This window comes from Lineus longissimus, chromosome 8, assembly GCF_910592395.1.
Source record: "Lineus longissimus chromosome 8, tnLinLong1.2, whole genome shotgun sequence".
Taxonomy (NCBI): Eukaryota; Metazoa; Nemertea; class Pilidiophora; order Heteronemertea; family Lineidae; genus Lineus; species Lineus longissimus.
The window spans coordinates 3007572-3023349 of record NC_088315.1 but is presented as its reverse complement, the minus strand read 5'-3'; the positions used below and the strand labels follow the sequence as shown (position 1 = coordinate 3023349).

General features: G+C 43.3%; 2 protein-coding genes across 2 annotated transcripts; both read left to right on the top strand.

The window, feature by feature from the left end:
- The first annotated feature begins 10914 nt into the window (after positions 1–10914).
- Positions 10915–13765, top strand: LOC135492926 (uncharacterized). Its single transcript, XM_064779670.1, has 4 exons — positions 10915–11073; positions 11425–11669; positions 11788–11909; positions 12318–13765. Exons 1-4 carry the CDS (start codon positions 11068–11070, stop codon positions 13499–13501), a joined length of 1557 nt encoding a protein of 518 aa, XP_064635740.1. The 5' UTR covers positions 10915–11067; the 3' UTR covers positions 13502–13765.
- On the top strand, positions 13757–15424 carry LOC135492928 (uncharacterized). Its single transcript, XM_064779672.1, has 4 exons — positions 13757–13969; positions 14297–14461; positions 14924–14998; positions 15199–15424. The coding sequence occupies exons 1-4, from the start codon at positions 13904–13906 to the stop codon at positions 15262–15264; spliced, it is 372 nt and encodes a 123-aa protein (XP_064635742.1). The 5' UTR covers positions 13757–13903; the 3' UTR covers positions 15265–15424.
- Positions 15425–15778: the final 354 nt, after the last annotated feature.

Sequence of the window (15778 nt, the reverse complement as noted above, 5' to 3'; positions counted from 1 at the left end):
TCACGTCAGCCAAAGTATACTCTCCTACACAAAACAAATTAAGGGGAGTGTTAAACTCGTGGGAGTAAAACCTTTGCGTTGAAAACCAATTGATATTCTGATATTACAAGTTCCTTATCAGGTTCGCCTAGGCAAACTGGATAAGAACTGGAGAGTGTGCACTTACTGTGTTTTGCATGTCATGTAAGTCTCTTCAGCCCGATATTTACCCAACTTAGCAACAAAACAAAAGGGTTTGTTTTACAGAGTAGTATCGAGCAAGTTGCATTCAACCTTGGCGTATCTTTGCATAAAAACCTGGACACACACAAGACATGAAGAGCTTGCAGCGCGTACTACTTGTAACATCCTTGATGCCCCTATGTCACTAGAGCCCATCCTTTGACAAACAGACTGTCTTCTCACGGGAGGTACCATCCATAAGAACCAATTGGTATTCGGAGGACACAAGCTTGCAGTCATAGGCAAGGATAAGTAAACATGAAGAGAGAATTCTCCTGAGAGGTATGGCCCGGTATTGAAGCAGCATTGAAGTAACACACCCACAGACTATTTGCTTGTGCAGATTTTCCCTCCCGTGTTTGCTGTCAATTTGGCGACATGGAACGCTCCTCCCCATCATCTAACAGATCCTTTCATTACTTCCGACCTCAATTCCACATGCAACTAGATGTTCTAACGCTTCACTCATATCAAACCAGTAAGGTATGATGCACCAATGTGCATACTTCCACATTCGAACTATCAATGGAAAATTGTCATCGAACACGTCAAAGAAAATCCCTCAAGACAAAGGTGTGATCAGCATCAAGCGCCATGAATAATATACTTCATGACTCTAATGAGGTGCAGATGCTGGCATTTCATTAAACTTGCTGACTCATAATTAGTGACACCATCGTGATCAATCCGATCACGTAACGCGAGGGGGATACTTAGTGAGGGACCTGCAGTTTCAATCACACACATTCTGCTTTTGGTACGATGATAGATGACATTGTACCCGTTGAAGGAAGCCGTTGAGAACCACAATAAAAAACCAGCAGCAAACGTACCGTGTGGTCTCTACCTCGTTTCTGTTTACTTGGCTCTGAACATCCACCCTTGGTGCAATGGTAACTGCGCCAAGAATTTGGTGCTGTCAACCATCAAGAACGGTATTGCTTGGTCCCATCCTGTCCTGCCAGGCAACATCACAGTTTTTACAAGAACAACGAGTGGGCAAGCCTTCCAACCAGAGAACACATCAGTTCCGACAGAAGAGTTGTTCAGCAGAGATGAAGATGTACTGCAATGACAGTAAGCTCTGATGTAGGCGTCAGATCGTAAAACTTTGAGTGCTGACAACGCTTCAGTCTGGTAACTTTGTTTAATAATTCAACACCTTAGATCTCAAGGGAAAGTGAAGAATACATCTGTACACCAGCTGACAATCAATAGCAAATATCTTTTATATGCGCAATCGTCAACAAACACCAAGTCCACATCCCAGATGAACTGACTCTCAACTGAACAAAGAGCAAAGGTTGCACTTTCCCTAACGCCTCTGCATCATCAACTGACTTGAAGGAGCAATAAAACCTTCTCCCTGTGATACTGCATTAATGCTTGGACGCTATGATAACCGATTCCTCATACAAATCTCCATCTTGGTGACTTATCATGCTTTTGTCTCTGCGTGCCACTGCGCTTGAAATTGCTTGATCGTGTTCTACACTCATAAAAATGGGAGATTGATCAATCGTGATGCAGTTTGTGTAGTATCAGGATACAATCATCGCACAATTTTATATCAGTTTTTAGCACAAAAACACAGATGTACCGTTTTGATAGCACGTGTTTGATTCGCTTTTGCAAAAAAAACATGAACTGCTAGTGCACGAACTGACGTGAAATGACGTTGACTGCAGGCTCACCAAAGGCTGCGCTATCACCTATATCACCGCTGGGCAGATTGACTTAGAATAGCAACATTCTCTTAAAAGCTCCTCCCTAATCCCCCGTGATACCCCATTAAATGCTTGGACGCTAAGATAATCGATACCTCGTATCAATCTCCATCTCGACGTCATATCACAATTTTGTCTCTGCGTGTCACTGAGCATGATCTAAAATTGCCCCATCAGGCTATTCGCAGGGATCAAGGCACAGACCTCGAGTGAAACGATGAAATGGTCCACGGACCATGTGCTCTAACATACGCCGCCAGTGGACGACGACGACGACGACGACGGACGCCACGTCATCGCATAGGCTCACGAGGTGAGCGAAAAATGGGAGGTTCAAGAAAAATTACCATTGCGTAACCAGTATGATCTGATGCACAAATGAAAAAGCTTACTGCTAGCTGGGATGGTAATATTTTTGGACCAATGCATCTTTTCTAAAAGAATGTTGCATACAACAAGTTTCTTCTTTTTTCAGAAATGAAAGCTCATGGGCACTTCAAGATTACTTTGAGCTGCTTAGAATGCAATACTCGCACAAATTGCCCTCAAACCTCTCGTTCACAGTAAGTTACAAGGTGATAGACTGCCCACGGTTGTTACTTCCAACTGGTATTACACCTAAAATCAAACACATTAAGAATGCATTTGGACGCCTCACAGAGTTCTGATACCTCAGAACCCTGATTAGAATGTCTACCTTTAACTAACTACCCTCAAAACTCTCATTTGGATCGAGTTGAAGAGATAAAATCCAGTAATATCACTTTCAAAACCTCGCCCTCAAATTAGCGTATCAGTAACAACATGTGGCTTGTAATTGTGAAACAATGCGGTGCGGATAATTATAGTCGTGTTTAGGCGTGGCCATTTTGTAATGCAATATGACGATTCTTTCGACAAAAAGTATCCTGTAATTGCAGGGGATCAGATTTTTTCAGGCTGGACTTATTTTCATATTCAGGATATTCATGTGTAATGCCAATGTTGTCTACGTTTTGATGATAGCAGCTTTACAAGTACGTTGCAGTGACTTGCGATAATGATAACACGCGACAAAAATTGCTCATTTCAGTGGTCATGCATCGCAGGAGCCTGCAAGAGCCTGCAACAAAAATCCGCCATCGCAGTGACCAAGCATCAATATCAAACAAAGCGTTATCAGTTTTACTCGCAGGGATGGAAATGTTATTCGAGTATCGCAGTCCACCGTTTGATTACACAGGATTCAGATTACTCTTTTGGCGTACAGATGGCCGTCTGTTTTATCCCAAATGACAGGATCAATAGAAATGCGAGACGTCACTTCATTTATCGGAAAGAGGAAGGTGTTTAATTCGATATCATGAGAGGAGCAGAAAAAGATACATTGGTCTTCGAGAACCTGGGACATTGTTGAATCAATCCAGAACAATGTCCAACAAAAAACTCACATAATCCAACAGAATGATCAACACACAATAGATGCACAACCTATCGCTAACTGAAGTTCCGCGCATGTCCTCGAGACTTCGACATGCTTGGGACTTGGGCACACCAGCAGATGCTGGAGATTGATAACACCTCAGACTGCCGCAAATTAACAAAAAATGGCCATATTTCTCGAGGGATTAGCGGAGCGAGATGACTAATTGATCAGAAACATGTCATTTCCCACGGCTGATGCGGACAATACTATAGTAGCATGGAACTTGTTACTGTAAACTCTATTTTTGTTAGAACCGATAGGCTGTTGTCAGGAAATGCATTGATAGATCAACATTGCCAATGATCTCCACGTGACAGAAGAACTTATGTGCCTAGGACGCCTTCTATTATTGCCTGCAATTATTGTAGCGATCGACTGAAGTGAATTAATGGTATCACCAATGCGATCAATCAATTTACATCGTGGGGTGCTGTGCGTAGGCTGGACTGATAGGGATAATGCTTCATCAGGTCCTTTCAATGGTGGTCTGGTGTGACACTTTGTCAAATACCCGAGGACCAAGGCGTCTGCTCGCCTCTACCACTAAAGGCAATCTTCCCATTTACATCGTGGGGTTGTGACGGATGGCCGGATGCTGCGGCCGCGAGGAAATGCTTCATCAAGTGCTTTGAATGGTGTGTTCAGGTTTCTGGCCGTGATGCTTCATCAATATATTGAACCTTAGGACCTGCAACTATCACCGATGGGTGAGATAGAATAAGTTATCAGGTGCTTTGAATGGTCAATGTCGTCGGTGGCCAGGGCGGTGCTTGGCGAGTCCGGTTGTTCACGCCATTGTAAACCAAGTAGTGTTCACATCTAGTGAACAGGTAGTGTTCACATCAACTGTTTTATTTTCGCGACTGGGAGGCAAACGCAAACATTAAATTTGCTAAAAATTCAAATCCAAGGCAAAAGGTGTTTCAACTGCTTCTCACATCCTTTTGATTGCGTTTTTCATTTAAAATGTTTTTTAAATACTTGTACTAGTGAATAGAAAATGACTAATATTCACAGATTCTGCTCATTCATTTTAGCGGTTATGTTGAAAGGGTTAACGATAATAGAATGTAGCATATTTGTAAGATATAGTAGATTATTCCCACCGGCCCTCCCCTCGAGTCAATCATCCTCATCGCTCACGTAAATACATTCAAATCATGTCGCGAGAACACAAAATCAATGTAGAAGCGCCCCAGATGTATGAAATTAATGGCAAGTGGAACGGATGCTCACAATCTCCACGGGTACTTGGAATATGGCAAAAGGCAGGTTTCGAAAGCCTCACTAAGAGTGACGAACAAAGAACTACGGAGTATGAAAATGTATTTCATTGATGATTTTATAAAATCCCCGATTCCTTCGACATCTAAGTACAAGAGATGATTTACAAGTGAACTACATTTAGCATGCAACGGCTGCTTTCTTTCCACCTCCCATCTGCTTTTCTAGTAGAGATCTTTTTTCTTCAGAATGAAAGATAGCGCACACGTCTCAGAAATAATAGGACAATTTGCAACCGGTTTGCCCGGAGAAGAATGTATTTTTTCATCTTTGTGGTATTGTTACCGTCTTAGATAATTTGTACATGCGAGCCAGATGAATGCGTACATAAGCACCGCCAGGGGGCCCCCCAAGAAACCAAGTATACAACCTCAAATTCACAGCACCAGCGCTTGTCAAAGAACTTGAAGACATTGCCAATCAACCAGTATGGAGAATGGACTGAAATTGCCAGAGTATTATTTTGGGCCGTCCAGTACAAAAAATTCCAGAGACGTATTTCACTTTTTTCTCTTTCTAAGACATCAGTGGATTGCCCTGGAGAGAGAGATGGTGTCTGGAAGAAGTGCATTCTAACCCCTTGTTCTGATTGCGACTATGTCCTCATCAGACTGATTTGGGATGAGGTGATGAGTGTTTTCATCATGATAGGGACTAACCTGATGAGAGACGGGTTGTCATCCTGCGTTATCACCATTCCGCAACAAAAGACCGTGCCTTATGGTCACAACTACTGTAATTTAGACATGCATCCTTTGACAAAAAGCTTTTTAAAGCAGCCAGCAAATTGCTTTAAAGACTTGATGCGAATGCAACAGCATTAGACGTTAGACAACAAATTATTGACAGAAGATGTGCTGGAATGCCTGCAACTTCTTTTACAACATGAAGCAACTGCTAATAAGACACAAAAAATCTCAGCAAATTATATAAGACGGGAGAACACACCGAGAGCATCTTTGACCTATGGATGGAATGGGAAAACATTAGAGCATTATTCCTTGCATTCATTTATATCATGAGTTACCAACATCACTGTTTTTTTTAGACAGACAATACAAAGACATTGATGGAATGAACAAAGGCAGTAAGGAAAGAGCAGTACAGAGCAGTGAGATATTATCTTATTCATTATGTCTTATTCTTATTCTTGATAAACATGACCGGGTGACATTTTGCAAGAGCTATACTGCCATCTTCACCTCTTTGGCGAAGAAAAGATGAAATGAACCAATTATCTGATTAACTTTGCGATTGGTGTCCTTCACAATCGGTCTCAGAAGAAATGAGATTCATTACAAAAACGTGATATTCTCGTTTTTTTGCGACTTTGAGAAAATGGTATGGCTACATCCAATTTTGGATTTGGGTGGCTGGTTATATGACTATCCTATGCCGTTAATCATAAGAGAACAGTTTAAACAGCACTATTGCTCTTACACACTACGAAATGTTTGCCTTCGACAACGGCAACTCCTTCCTACGATTAGCACTAGACATTCTATCTACCACAGCTGGTTATGTTTTTATGTGCTTCATAATACAGGAAACCTATATCATAGGCTATCGTTCTTTAGCCTTGGTAAACTGATGTTATAAATCTTTCTATTCCACCGGCAGTGTTGACAGATGATTTGTCAGCTGTATTTTATTCATAATAGATGAACTGAGGTTTCACGTGGTTACAGACATCACCAACATGTAGACATTATAGATCGGTGCATTACTGTTGATTTGCTTTTGGACGGACCGCACCGGTTGTCACCATTTTGTACCACGTGATTTGACCAATCGGAGTCACCGATGACCTGCTCCGTCGCCAAGGGAATGGTATGGCCTGATTCACCTGTCTAGCTGCCACAATAGTAGGCCTACTCTCGGTGCACTCTCTTTATCACAATTAACAGCTTTTAAGGGCTAGATGAGTTGTCTGACTGGGGCACTCATTGACAGTCGACACCTGCTCCACATCACCAAGTACAACATCAAGCCACCCATCTATGTGGTCCTTCTTGCTGAATCACCGAGTGCAATATGTCAGCTAAACTATACAAGCTTATGCTCCAGGGCATTGAAAAACTAAAACAATGTGAACGCCATCCATTTCCAATAGTGAAGTACATTTATTCATGCAATTTGGCTCAAATTCAAGTACATGTAGCAACATAAGGCAAATATAGACCGGGGAATATAGATCATATTGTATGTTCTCAGCACATCGAAAGAATTCAAAAGCCAATCGCAGAGTGCGACTTTTTGGGCCACACATGCGTAGTATAGTTTCAGAGTATCGATCATCTTAGGCGAAAAGGGGTGTCCGAACACAATCTTCGCATTCCTACACTGATCAATTTCATTATCACCTTGGGCAAGTCACCTTACTTCCATGTCAGATCCATATAACTGAACGGCAAGATGTTCTTTCATGTGCAAATGCTTTCTATATACCAAAGATACATTAAGGTAAGGGAGTGGACTTCTGTGCTCAGCACATATTATGAAAATCTACAAGGATTTTAGCGAAAGTGCAGAAAATGTGAAATTCATTACCAGTACTGCTGTGCTTTTTATTCCAGATCGCATGCTAATCTATGCTAATTGAAGTCATTTGCATGGCAAAATTGTATACTTTGTGTACTTTCCAGCTGTGTCACCTGAGCAGTTCAATGGTGAAGTGAATATATGGTTTATTTACCTCAACCCTCGAACAGACTGATATTTGAGGAAAATAACTTTATATTTTCCACTACTTTTTCCACTGACCAAGGGCTGTATACTCCAGACCCTTTACAGATTAGTAGGCTGTCTGGGGTATGAAGTGAGGCTGGTGCCCCCCCCCCCCCCCACGCACTTGGATTGGCGCCTGTACAAGGAAATGAACTCGGTCTTTTCGTACAGAGAGACAGAAGATGCTCTTCTCAAATCAATAACACAATAAGCCTGTCCATACAGAATGTTACGCGACCCATCACAACGTTTCCATGATTTAGCACAAGGTTGGATTTCATTAGTCGCACTAATTGCTGGATCACCCAAGCTTACTTGATACTACACTAATTAATTGGATTTCTGAGGATGGATGGATGCTTTTAAATAATTTGTTCACAAAGTCGAGTATCTCATTGAATGTGAGGAGAACATGTGCAGTAGCAAGTCAGAGTCGGAATCCACACACTAGGTTGGATGATGGCTGTATAGAAAGTGTGCTGGAGATGCTTGATTACATCGTCCTTTTATGGTCAGTGAAAATGCCAAAATATATGACGCGAATGAGAAGCGCCTCAGTCTCTTCATTTAGCCTACTATTACACAAATAGCATGTGGCCCGCATCAAATATTCTCATAGCGAATCCTGGGCATCACGCACACGACAGAAAGGGCGATGTCGGCCATTATTGGTCTCCCAATGTGTCCAGCCAGCATCGAGACAATGGGAATGATTTTTTGCAGACATATCCTTGTGTTTCACATTGCTCTCCGTTCCCCGATATTGTACACATTGAAAGCGGGATAATGAAATTTGGTGCACCAGTCGTCATGCTGCCATGATAATCAAGACAAAGCGATTTTACGACAAAACTCGTGTTAAAAGCTTGCAATAATGGACAATACTGTCAGAGACGCAGACATGCAAAAATGATACTGCAAATCATTTTAGTCATCATTAAAATAAAAAGCTTCCTATGTCATCAGCCTATCTGTTTAGAAAAAACAGCTGCCGCGACATTAGAAATTTTGACTCGATAATTGACTCAAACTTTGGTACAAATACACAGACTGATTTTTCAATATTTGGACAACATTAGAGGGACTACGTTCCCAAATCTTGTTTCCAAGCAGACCCTCTAATATTGGAAGGCTAGTCTACACATATCCACCACTTGCTCTCATTTGCACAGAATGATGAGCCTTCGATCCTCTGGCCTAATGCAAGTATCAATTCGTTTCTTGTACCCCCCCCCCCCCCCCTCCTCAAGGGTAGTTAAGCTATCACCACTAATCTTTGCCGATGCTTGAGTAGTATTTATTTTTCCTTTAGTGAAAATTTGGCGAAGCTGGAAAGAATAAGGATGCTAATGTGTCGATGTCTTGTCGAACATACAGCCTTACCCAGTAAAATTAGTTCGGTTACTTTATATGACGGTGATAACTGATATATTGTTGATGGTGATGTCTTGACGAAAGAAAAAGTAGCATTGGTGAAAAAAGGGTGATGCTTGAACCTTAAGATGTCGTTATAGGGTGATAAGGTGTCGTACCCTTGAGGAGGGGGGGGGGGGGAGTACAAGACACGAATTGATACTTGCATTAAGGTGATGATTTCCTAACAAGTGATTCCCTGAAATAGCACAAAATTGATTCACAGATAAATTTTCAACTAAATCCATTCGTTAAAAATGTTTTTATTGAAATTCTTTAAATTGGTAAAAAATTTGATTGTATTACAGTTATCAATGCATTAGTGAAGTCTTTGAAGCATTATGACAGTTTCATTAACAGTACTTCTCAGCTCCTATACAATATCATGATATAAAAGAGAGAAAATCGATATGAAATTATTCAACTCACTGTAGTGCGCTCTAGTGCAGCTGAGGATGAAATTGAAAGAGCCAATTTGTCAAAATATAAGTGCCAGAGGAGTGATACAGTATACTATGATCTGCTTCTGAGGACTGATAGCGTACTTAGGGGGACTATAGACGAGAGCAGAGGGGCTAATTTGGCCATCTTCAGGTGACTTCATCCTTAAGTTCAAAATTCTGAAAAATTTTCAAAGCCAACATTTTTTTGTGGCTGATGATGTTTCGTCATTTTGAGCCGAAAAAAAAACAAGTGAAAAAAATATTTTGACTTTAGAAATTTTTTCATCCTGCAGAGTTGAATTTGGCGACTTTGTGTAACTTCATCTTGCCTGCCTAGCTGCTACCTATATCGTCCCTTTAAAGGTATACGCCGTTCATAGTTTTTTATGGGAGCACGCAGAGGAAGTAAATGTCATGTGGCAATGGTCTTTAAATGTTACAACAAAGCATGCTAATCATTTCAGCAAATATCAAGGCAGCAAAATATGCTTGTACCCCTCCCTTTTAAAAAAAGTTGTATGTCGGAATAGCCAACTTAACTGGGGGGGGGGGGGGGGGAACCTATAGTCGCTGAAAAGCCAATCGAATACATGAAACAGAAGACTGACAAAATTACAGGAGGGTTAGTGCGTTTCTTCAGATTTGGGACATTGTGGTTATATATAGCTTACAGTTTGAATACTTTTAAAAAGAAAGTGTCTCAGAAATGCAAGGTATGGGGGTTAACAAACGGCAAACAACCCCACCGGGACCTACCACGTGGTCCAGCATCATCGCACAATAGCAGAATACATAGTATTGTACATCTTCATGACTGGAACGAGGATTAGGATACAGCAGACGAGATGAACAAATTTTGATTGAAAAATCCCTATACTCACCCAAACTACGAAATTAAAGAAGAAAACCGTATATTTCATTAGTATCATGCATCCCCTAAGCGCCATTGTTTTGAGTTAATCCGCTCTAATCCGGGAGAAATAAGAGAGAAATGTGACAACCTCCCGGCTACTGGAGCAGTCAGACAATGCTAAGGTTTTCAGTTCAATGCCGTACCGCTTGGCGGTGCTGTTGTTGGGGACATGCTGTCGCCATCTCTGATGTGGTTGCGCTAACTGATGGTTGTGACTGGTGTCGTCGAAGACCAATTGCTGTCAGTTTCAGGACCTCAGTGCCTGTCTATAGAGATGACAACGGTGAGGTGAATCACGTGAATCATGCAATACTCTTGCTTGTAAGACCTGTGAAGCAGTCTTGTCCGAAAGAACTGCAAGTGAAATGACAGTAGAACTAGTAGTAATGACAAATGCTGTATTTACAGATAGATGTCTTGGTTACAGAGATCAAATTGACTGAAACGATCGATTCAGTACCAAAAGAGGTGTCCGCTTTAAAGGGAGGTTTTACTGAATAATGAATAAAATGCTTTTGAATTTCGGACAAGCGAGTGGGGCGAGCTCTCAAAAGATCTTTTGGACATGAAAAGACTAACGGCTTACGATATGACAATAACCAAATCGTCTTTCAAATGTCAGATAATATCTGACATTTGAAATTGAAAGGGAAAACGTTAGCTTATCATTCTAAGCACTATATAATGCATGTAGCCTATGCCTCATATAAAGAGTGATTTGTGAGTGAGTGACTATGCTCTAGCGGTACTATAAATCGAGTACGATATGACATGCAGGATAAAAGATTAGTCCGAGGAATTACTGTCATCCCGGACCAGCAGGAGGCACCAGAACCAACAGTGTGAGTGCGAACAGATTTGCAGTTTGCCAAGATGATGGTAAGAAGTTCTGCTTGTTTTATAGACGTTCACACTGTCTTGTTTATACGTTGGCTGGGCAAGTTAACGCCCGACTCCTAGTCCGGCCTGCACAGTTCATTTCGTCATCCTGATCTTCTTTCCTTCGTATACCGGACGACAAGACAAAGCCGGTCCACTGCGTCCGGAATGTAGTTAACGTCTCGCTTGTACATTCCAGACGCGCAGCGGATCGGTCTCGACCCTCGCGACTATATTAAGGATGACGTCGGCACCATGAGGACTGGCCCGGGAGTCTGCTCGCTGCACCTCTTTGAGACATCGATTGCCTATGTCACGAACCTTTTAAACAAAACCTGTTAACCATTTCAGCACAGATTGCAGGAGCGGGAGAGAACGCTCGTGAACCTCGAGCAGGGGGAGGCCACAAAGGAAGACCATTCCCTTGACCAGACCCCCGAACACATTCACGCCAACCTCATGACCAACCTCTCCAAGGACATCACGAATGAGACCCTGGCCTCCGTGAAGGAATTCTGCGCCCAATCTGGGAAACTTGGTAGCACGGATGTGGATGGCTTGGGCAGTTTTGCTCTCCTTTGGGAGTCCATGCAAAAGTGAGTAGGCCTACCGAAGTGGTCGAGTGGTCAAGTACCACTTTTGTGAAAATTGAGCTGAGATTTTGCTACATATTGACAACTATAACAAAATAATTGTTGTTGTAAATAATTGCAGGTCGCATGTTATCGCTGTTGGGAAATACGAGATCTTCTATGAGATGTTCAAAGAACTGGAGACACCCGAGCTGGCCGGGATGGTACGGGAGGCTGACGATCAAATCAGCAAGATAAGAACGGGTAAGGATTATTGCGTTGCTATTAAAAAGACACCTACGGAGTGGTTTTCCACGCTTGATGTAACTTTATATCAAGTGCCGGCTGCCGCACACGCAGCAGTTAGCGTTGGCCCCTACGTCCTGACGAGTTTGTCAGCGACGGATCGTGATCAGTTGTAATAAATTAGGTTCATACTTGCCGACAGACGTGTACATATGAGTATGCGGCTGCGGCTGGCCACGACAGTCAAAACTTGGCTGCCAGCCGGTGTGACGGGGATCAAAGACCATAGAGCAGCCTAAAAGCGATGCCTCCGCGGCGGGAAAAGCTCTCGACCAATGTTTTAATATTCAAGCAATATATTGTTATGCAACTGTCGTTTGTTAGTGAAATGGATGAGAGACTGCTGACCACATGGTTTCTTTCCAGAGCAAGAAGCCCGGCAGAATACACCGGAACCGGAAGTGACATGTTCTCTATGTAGATACGAAGACGAAGAAAAGATCACCGTGGCGGAATACAAATGCACGAAATGTGAGAAGAACAACTTCCTGTGCGCCGGTTGTGTTCCAGGGCACGGCCAGGGCCTTGGACACGCGGACTTCATAGTTGAGTTACGACCCGGAATAGGGGTTGAAACGTTACCTAAGAATCAGGAGACTCCGATCGAAGACCTGTTGCAAATTCCGGAGGAATATTACGCGAATAAAGTATTTGATAAAGCAGCTTTTCTCTTCAAGTTAAGGTTCCCTGCCAAACCGAGATGTCACTTCGCGTATGGCCTTACGGTGTCACGTGATATGGGAATCTGGCGCCATCTTGTTTTGGCCAGATGTTTTGGAGATTTAGGCGAGCCAGCTGAGACGCTAATCGCGTTCTCTTTCGATGGGAAATGCGTTTACATCAACAGTCAAGACATTGCGAACAATTCTTGCCATGTGGTTCCACGTGGGGAAAAGGAGTTTATGATTCTCCGGCAGGAGGAGCCAAACGTGCGGATCACAGATACGGCGGGGAAGAAAATTGCCCGGGATGTTTACATAGAGTTGCCGTTACAACGAGTTTGGACAGTCGATACCTGTGGGAAGGTGATTTACCTTATGCACGGAGAAGGGAAGGCCAACCCAACAAGCCTTGTCGCAACGGACATCACCGGAAAGGTCCGTGCCACCATGCCAACCGGAAAACAAGGGTTCGTCGTCTGCGATAAACGGCGCCCCCGCGTGGTCGTTCTTTCAAACACCCACGTGCGGGTCCTTGACTGGAGAAAGGAGAGGCTGCACGAGATAAAAGACGGAGAAAGCGGACTGATGCAATTCGACATTTGGGATGTCTGCTGCAGAAATGCGGAGATCCTCCTTGTTGGGCTGTCCACCATTGGGGAAGCACCGTGGGAGGTCGTGGTCTACCAGATGATCATTGATAACAGCGGAGGTTGGACCTGGAGGAGGATTCAGCTGCTACTGGAAGGAGGGAAGACGACAGTTAGAAGCTTCTGTTCCCCCAAGCTGTCATTTTGTCAGAATCGGCTAATGTTGGGATACAAGTTCCCGATTGAGTTGTATCGGGTGGATCTGTATGAACTGACGCTTGCTGAAAACCAACAAAAGTGAATGTAACAGTCAGGCAATGCTCCTCGTTGGATGTGTGATGGGCCGATTAACCTCAATATGCCAATTCCACCCAAATCGTTTTGGTACGAACCCCGTCGGAAGGGGTTCGAACGGGCCTCTGAATGATATCCCTCACTCATGTTTGCCGTGTTCTATCAGATTTCGCGGTTCGTATTGAAATAATGTCAGTAATATTGATTTCTTGTGATAACTGTGTGTAGATAGATTGTAACCTCTTAACCTCAAAATAAAATACTTCGTACTTTGGCCTCGAAGTGTTGTGCATGTATCAGCGTCGTACGGATGTCTTCAGATCAGACCGGAAAATCAAAATTGTTTGGCATTTGTAGGAGTGGAAGTTGACTCTCGAAGTGTGTTGAGGTAACCGAAGTCAAATGCACCATGGCGACGGCGGGGAAGGACAGGATAGCCGCACAGGAGCGATGCGTTCAGATAGCTGTTTCCTTGGTATGCATGTTTTAGACAAACCGTAAAATGTTACAGCAAAATTTGCACACTCCCTGGACACCGTTCATCAATGATCATCATCTTTCCATTTCCATCTCACGATGAGTTCAACATCGTCTACGTCAGGCTCTCAACAGGAACACCGCTACTGGCAGCGTAATAGTGCCACAAATTGTCAAGGCCATAACGCGAAGTCCGTATGAAAGCCTGATACATTTCTTTTTTTTCTCGGGTGAACGACGTCTTGTGGTATAAAACATGTAAAGAATATCCTCTCCTTGACCACTGTCTAAAACACTCTGGTTATATGTTGATGATTTTACACAGTTTTTAGGTCTGGGCCTATCCCTGTTGAGTTTCTGGGACCTTGTTACATCCGCGGACTACCCGCTTCTCGGGTCCCCGACATTGGTATGCGGCATCCTGTTGGTACTCTGGGGGACCAGTCAGAGTAAAAAATATATGACGACGGAGCTTTGGCGCATTATTGCGGTGAGTAGATCTTGGGGAAGATTGCGACGATGTGAATTAATCCCCGGTGTCCAAAAGGGTCAGTCGGTCGCTGTTGAGCGCAGCAGAGATGCTCTCTAGAGCTTTTGTCCTAGGTACGGAGGGGAAAGAGGGCGGGGGCGGAGGTCAGCGTGTGAGAAAACGCCCGACGAGTAAAAGCCTTCGTCCAACAACTTTGCCGAAGGTTAAGCGTGTTTGGGGAAATTTGACGCCGCAGTTCCTGCGCAGTTCGGCACCTGGTGACCTTTGTCTGTTCGGGCTTGTAACATAAGGGAGACTAGACTGATCCAGGGGTCCAATAAGTGGGATATAGTACCGAGTGATCTGAGGGAGTAGTGACACCTATCAGCGACTCCATGTAACTTAATCTGGTATACCTGGCTCCCCTTTATGTACAACATCATGATAGCCTCCTCTCGACGGCTTATTGGCACTTCTTTGCAGGTTTTTCTGGTTGTGGCTGTCTGGACCCTGGCCGTTGGTGTGATGATCTCCTTGCTGCCTGAACCCATTGGCGAGGTATGAAGGACACACATAGGGCCAACTCACTTCACAAGGAAAACCCTCCGCTCCTAAACCTAAATAATTTTCCAGTACTAATCCTAATAAGAAGATCTGTAAACTTAGACTAATCATTTTACCAAGTTTAAGAAAACCATCACAAGCGGTGTCACCCGTTTTCTCATTTGACCGATCTAACCATGATTTCTGTTTTCCAGATCTGCAGCATTTTGTCATCCTGGTGGATACTCGACAAAGCGAAGGGCAGGCAAGACAAGCTTTGATGATATAGACGATGTATGTCATGAGAAATAATAAAGTGCAACGAATTTTTCACCAACAACGCAAGAGGTTATCCCATGAAAACATCTGAACTTTAACCCGCCGAAGATTTGTCGGGGAGGCGTGTTTCCTCTCACAAAACGCCAAATATTTAGTGTCACACTTCCTGTTGTTATTCCTTTCTTTACTGATTTTACCTGGACCTAACCATGGATGGGCAACTTGGTTTCTAGCGGTCAGTGGATTGTGTCCATTATCAACGACGAACTCCATGTTGTTCTTTTCGACAAGCAGAGCTGAACTCCCTAGGCAGTCCAAAGGTCATTCAAGATACGAGTCTTCCTATGTTAGAGACAAGGCCAGTGCCAACGGGGTGTAGTAGGTAACACTTAGACAGTGATATGCAGAAAGCCGAATTTGCTGGAAAAACCCTTTACAACAGCCTTTTTACACTGTACATGTACATGTATCAAGGGTAAGCGGCCGGGGCGCGATTTTTTTTCCTGAACCTTTGGG

What these genes read in the sequence shown, in the direction of transcription:
- LOC135492926 (XM_064779670.1), top strand. An exon ending in CTTTGGGAGTCCATGCAAAA is followed by an intron (nt 11,670 to 11,787) that starts GTGAGTAGGCCT and finishes AAATAATTGCAG; the next exon opens with GTCGCATGTTATCGCTGTTG. An exon ending in AATCAGCAAGATAAGAACGG is followed by an intron (nt 11,910 to 12,317) that starts GTAAGGATTATT and finishes GTTTCTTTCCAG; the next exon opens with AGCAAGAAGCCCGGCAGAAT.
- LOC135492928 (XM_064779672.1), top strand. Translation starts at nt 13,904, where the DNA reads ATGGCGACGGCGGGGAAGGACAGGATAGCCGCACAGGAGCGATGCGTT. An exon ending in AGCTTTGGCGCATTATTGCG is followed by an intron (nt 14,462 to 14,923) that starts GTGAGTAGATCT and finishes ACTTCTTTGCAG; the next exon opens with GTTTTTCTGGTTGTGGCTGT. An exon ending in TGCCTGAACCCATTGGCGAG is followed by an intron (nt 14,999 to 15,198) that starts GTATGAAGGACA and finishes TCTGTTTTCCAG; the next exon opens with ATCTGCAGCATTTTGTCATC.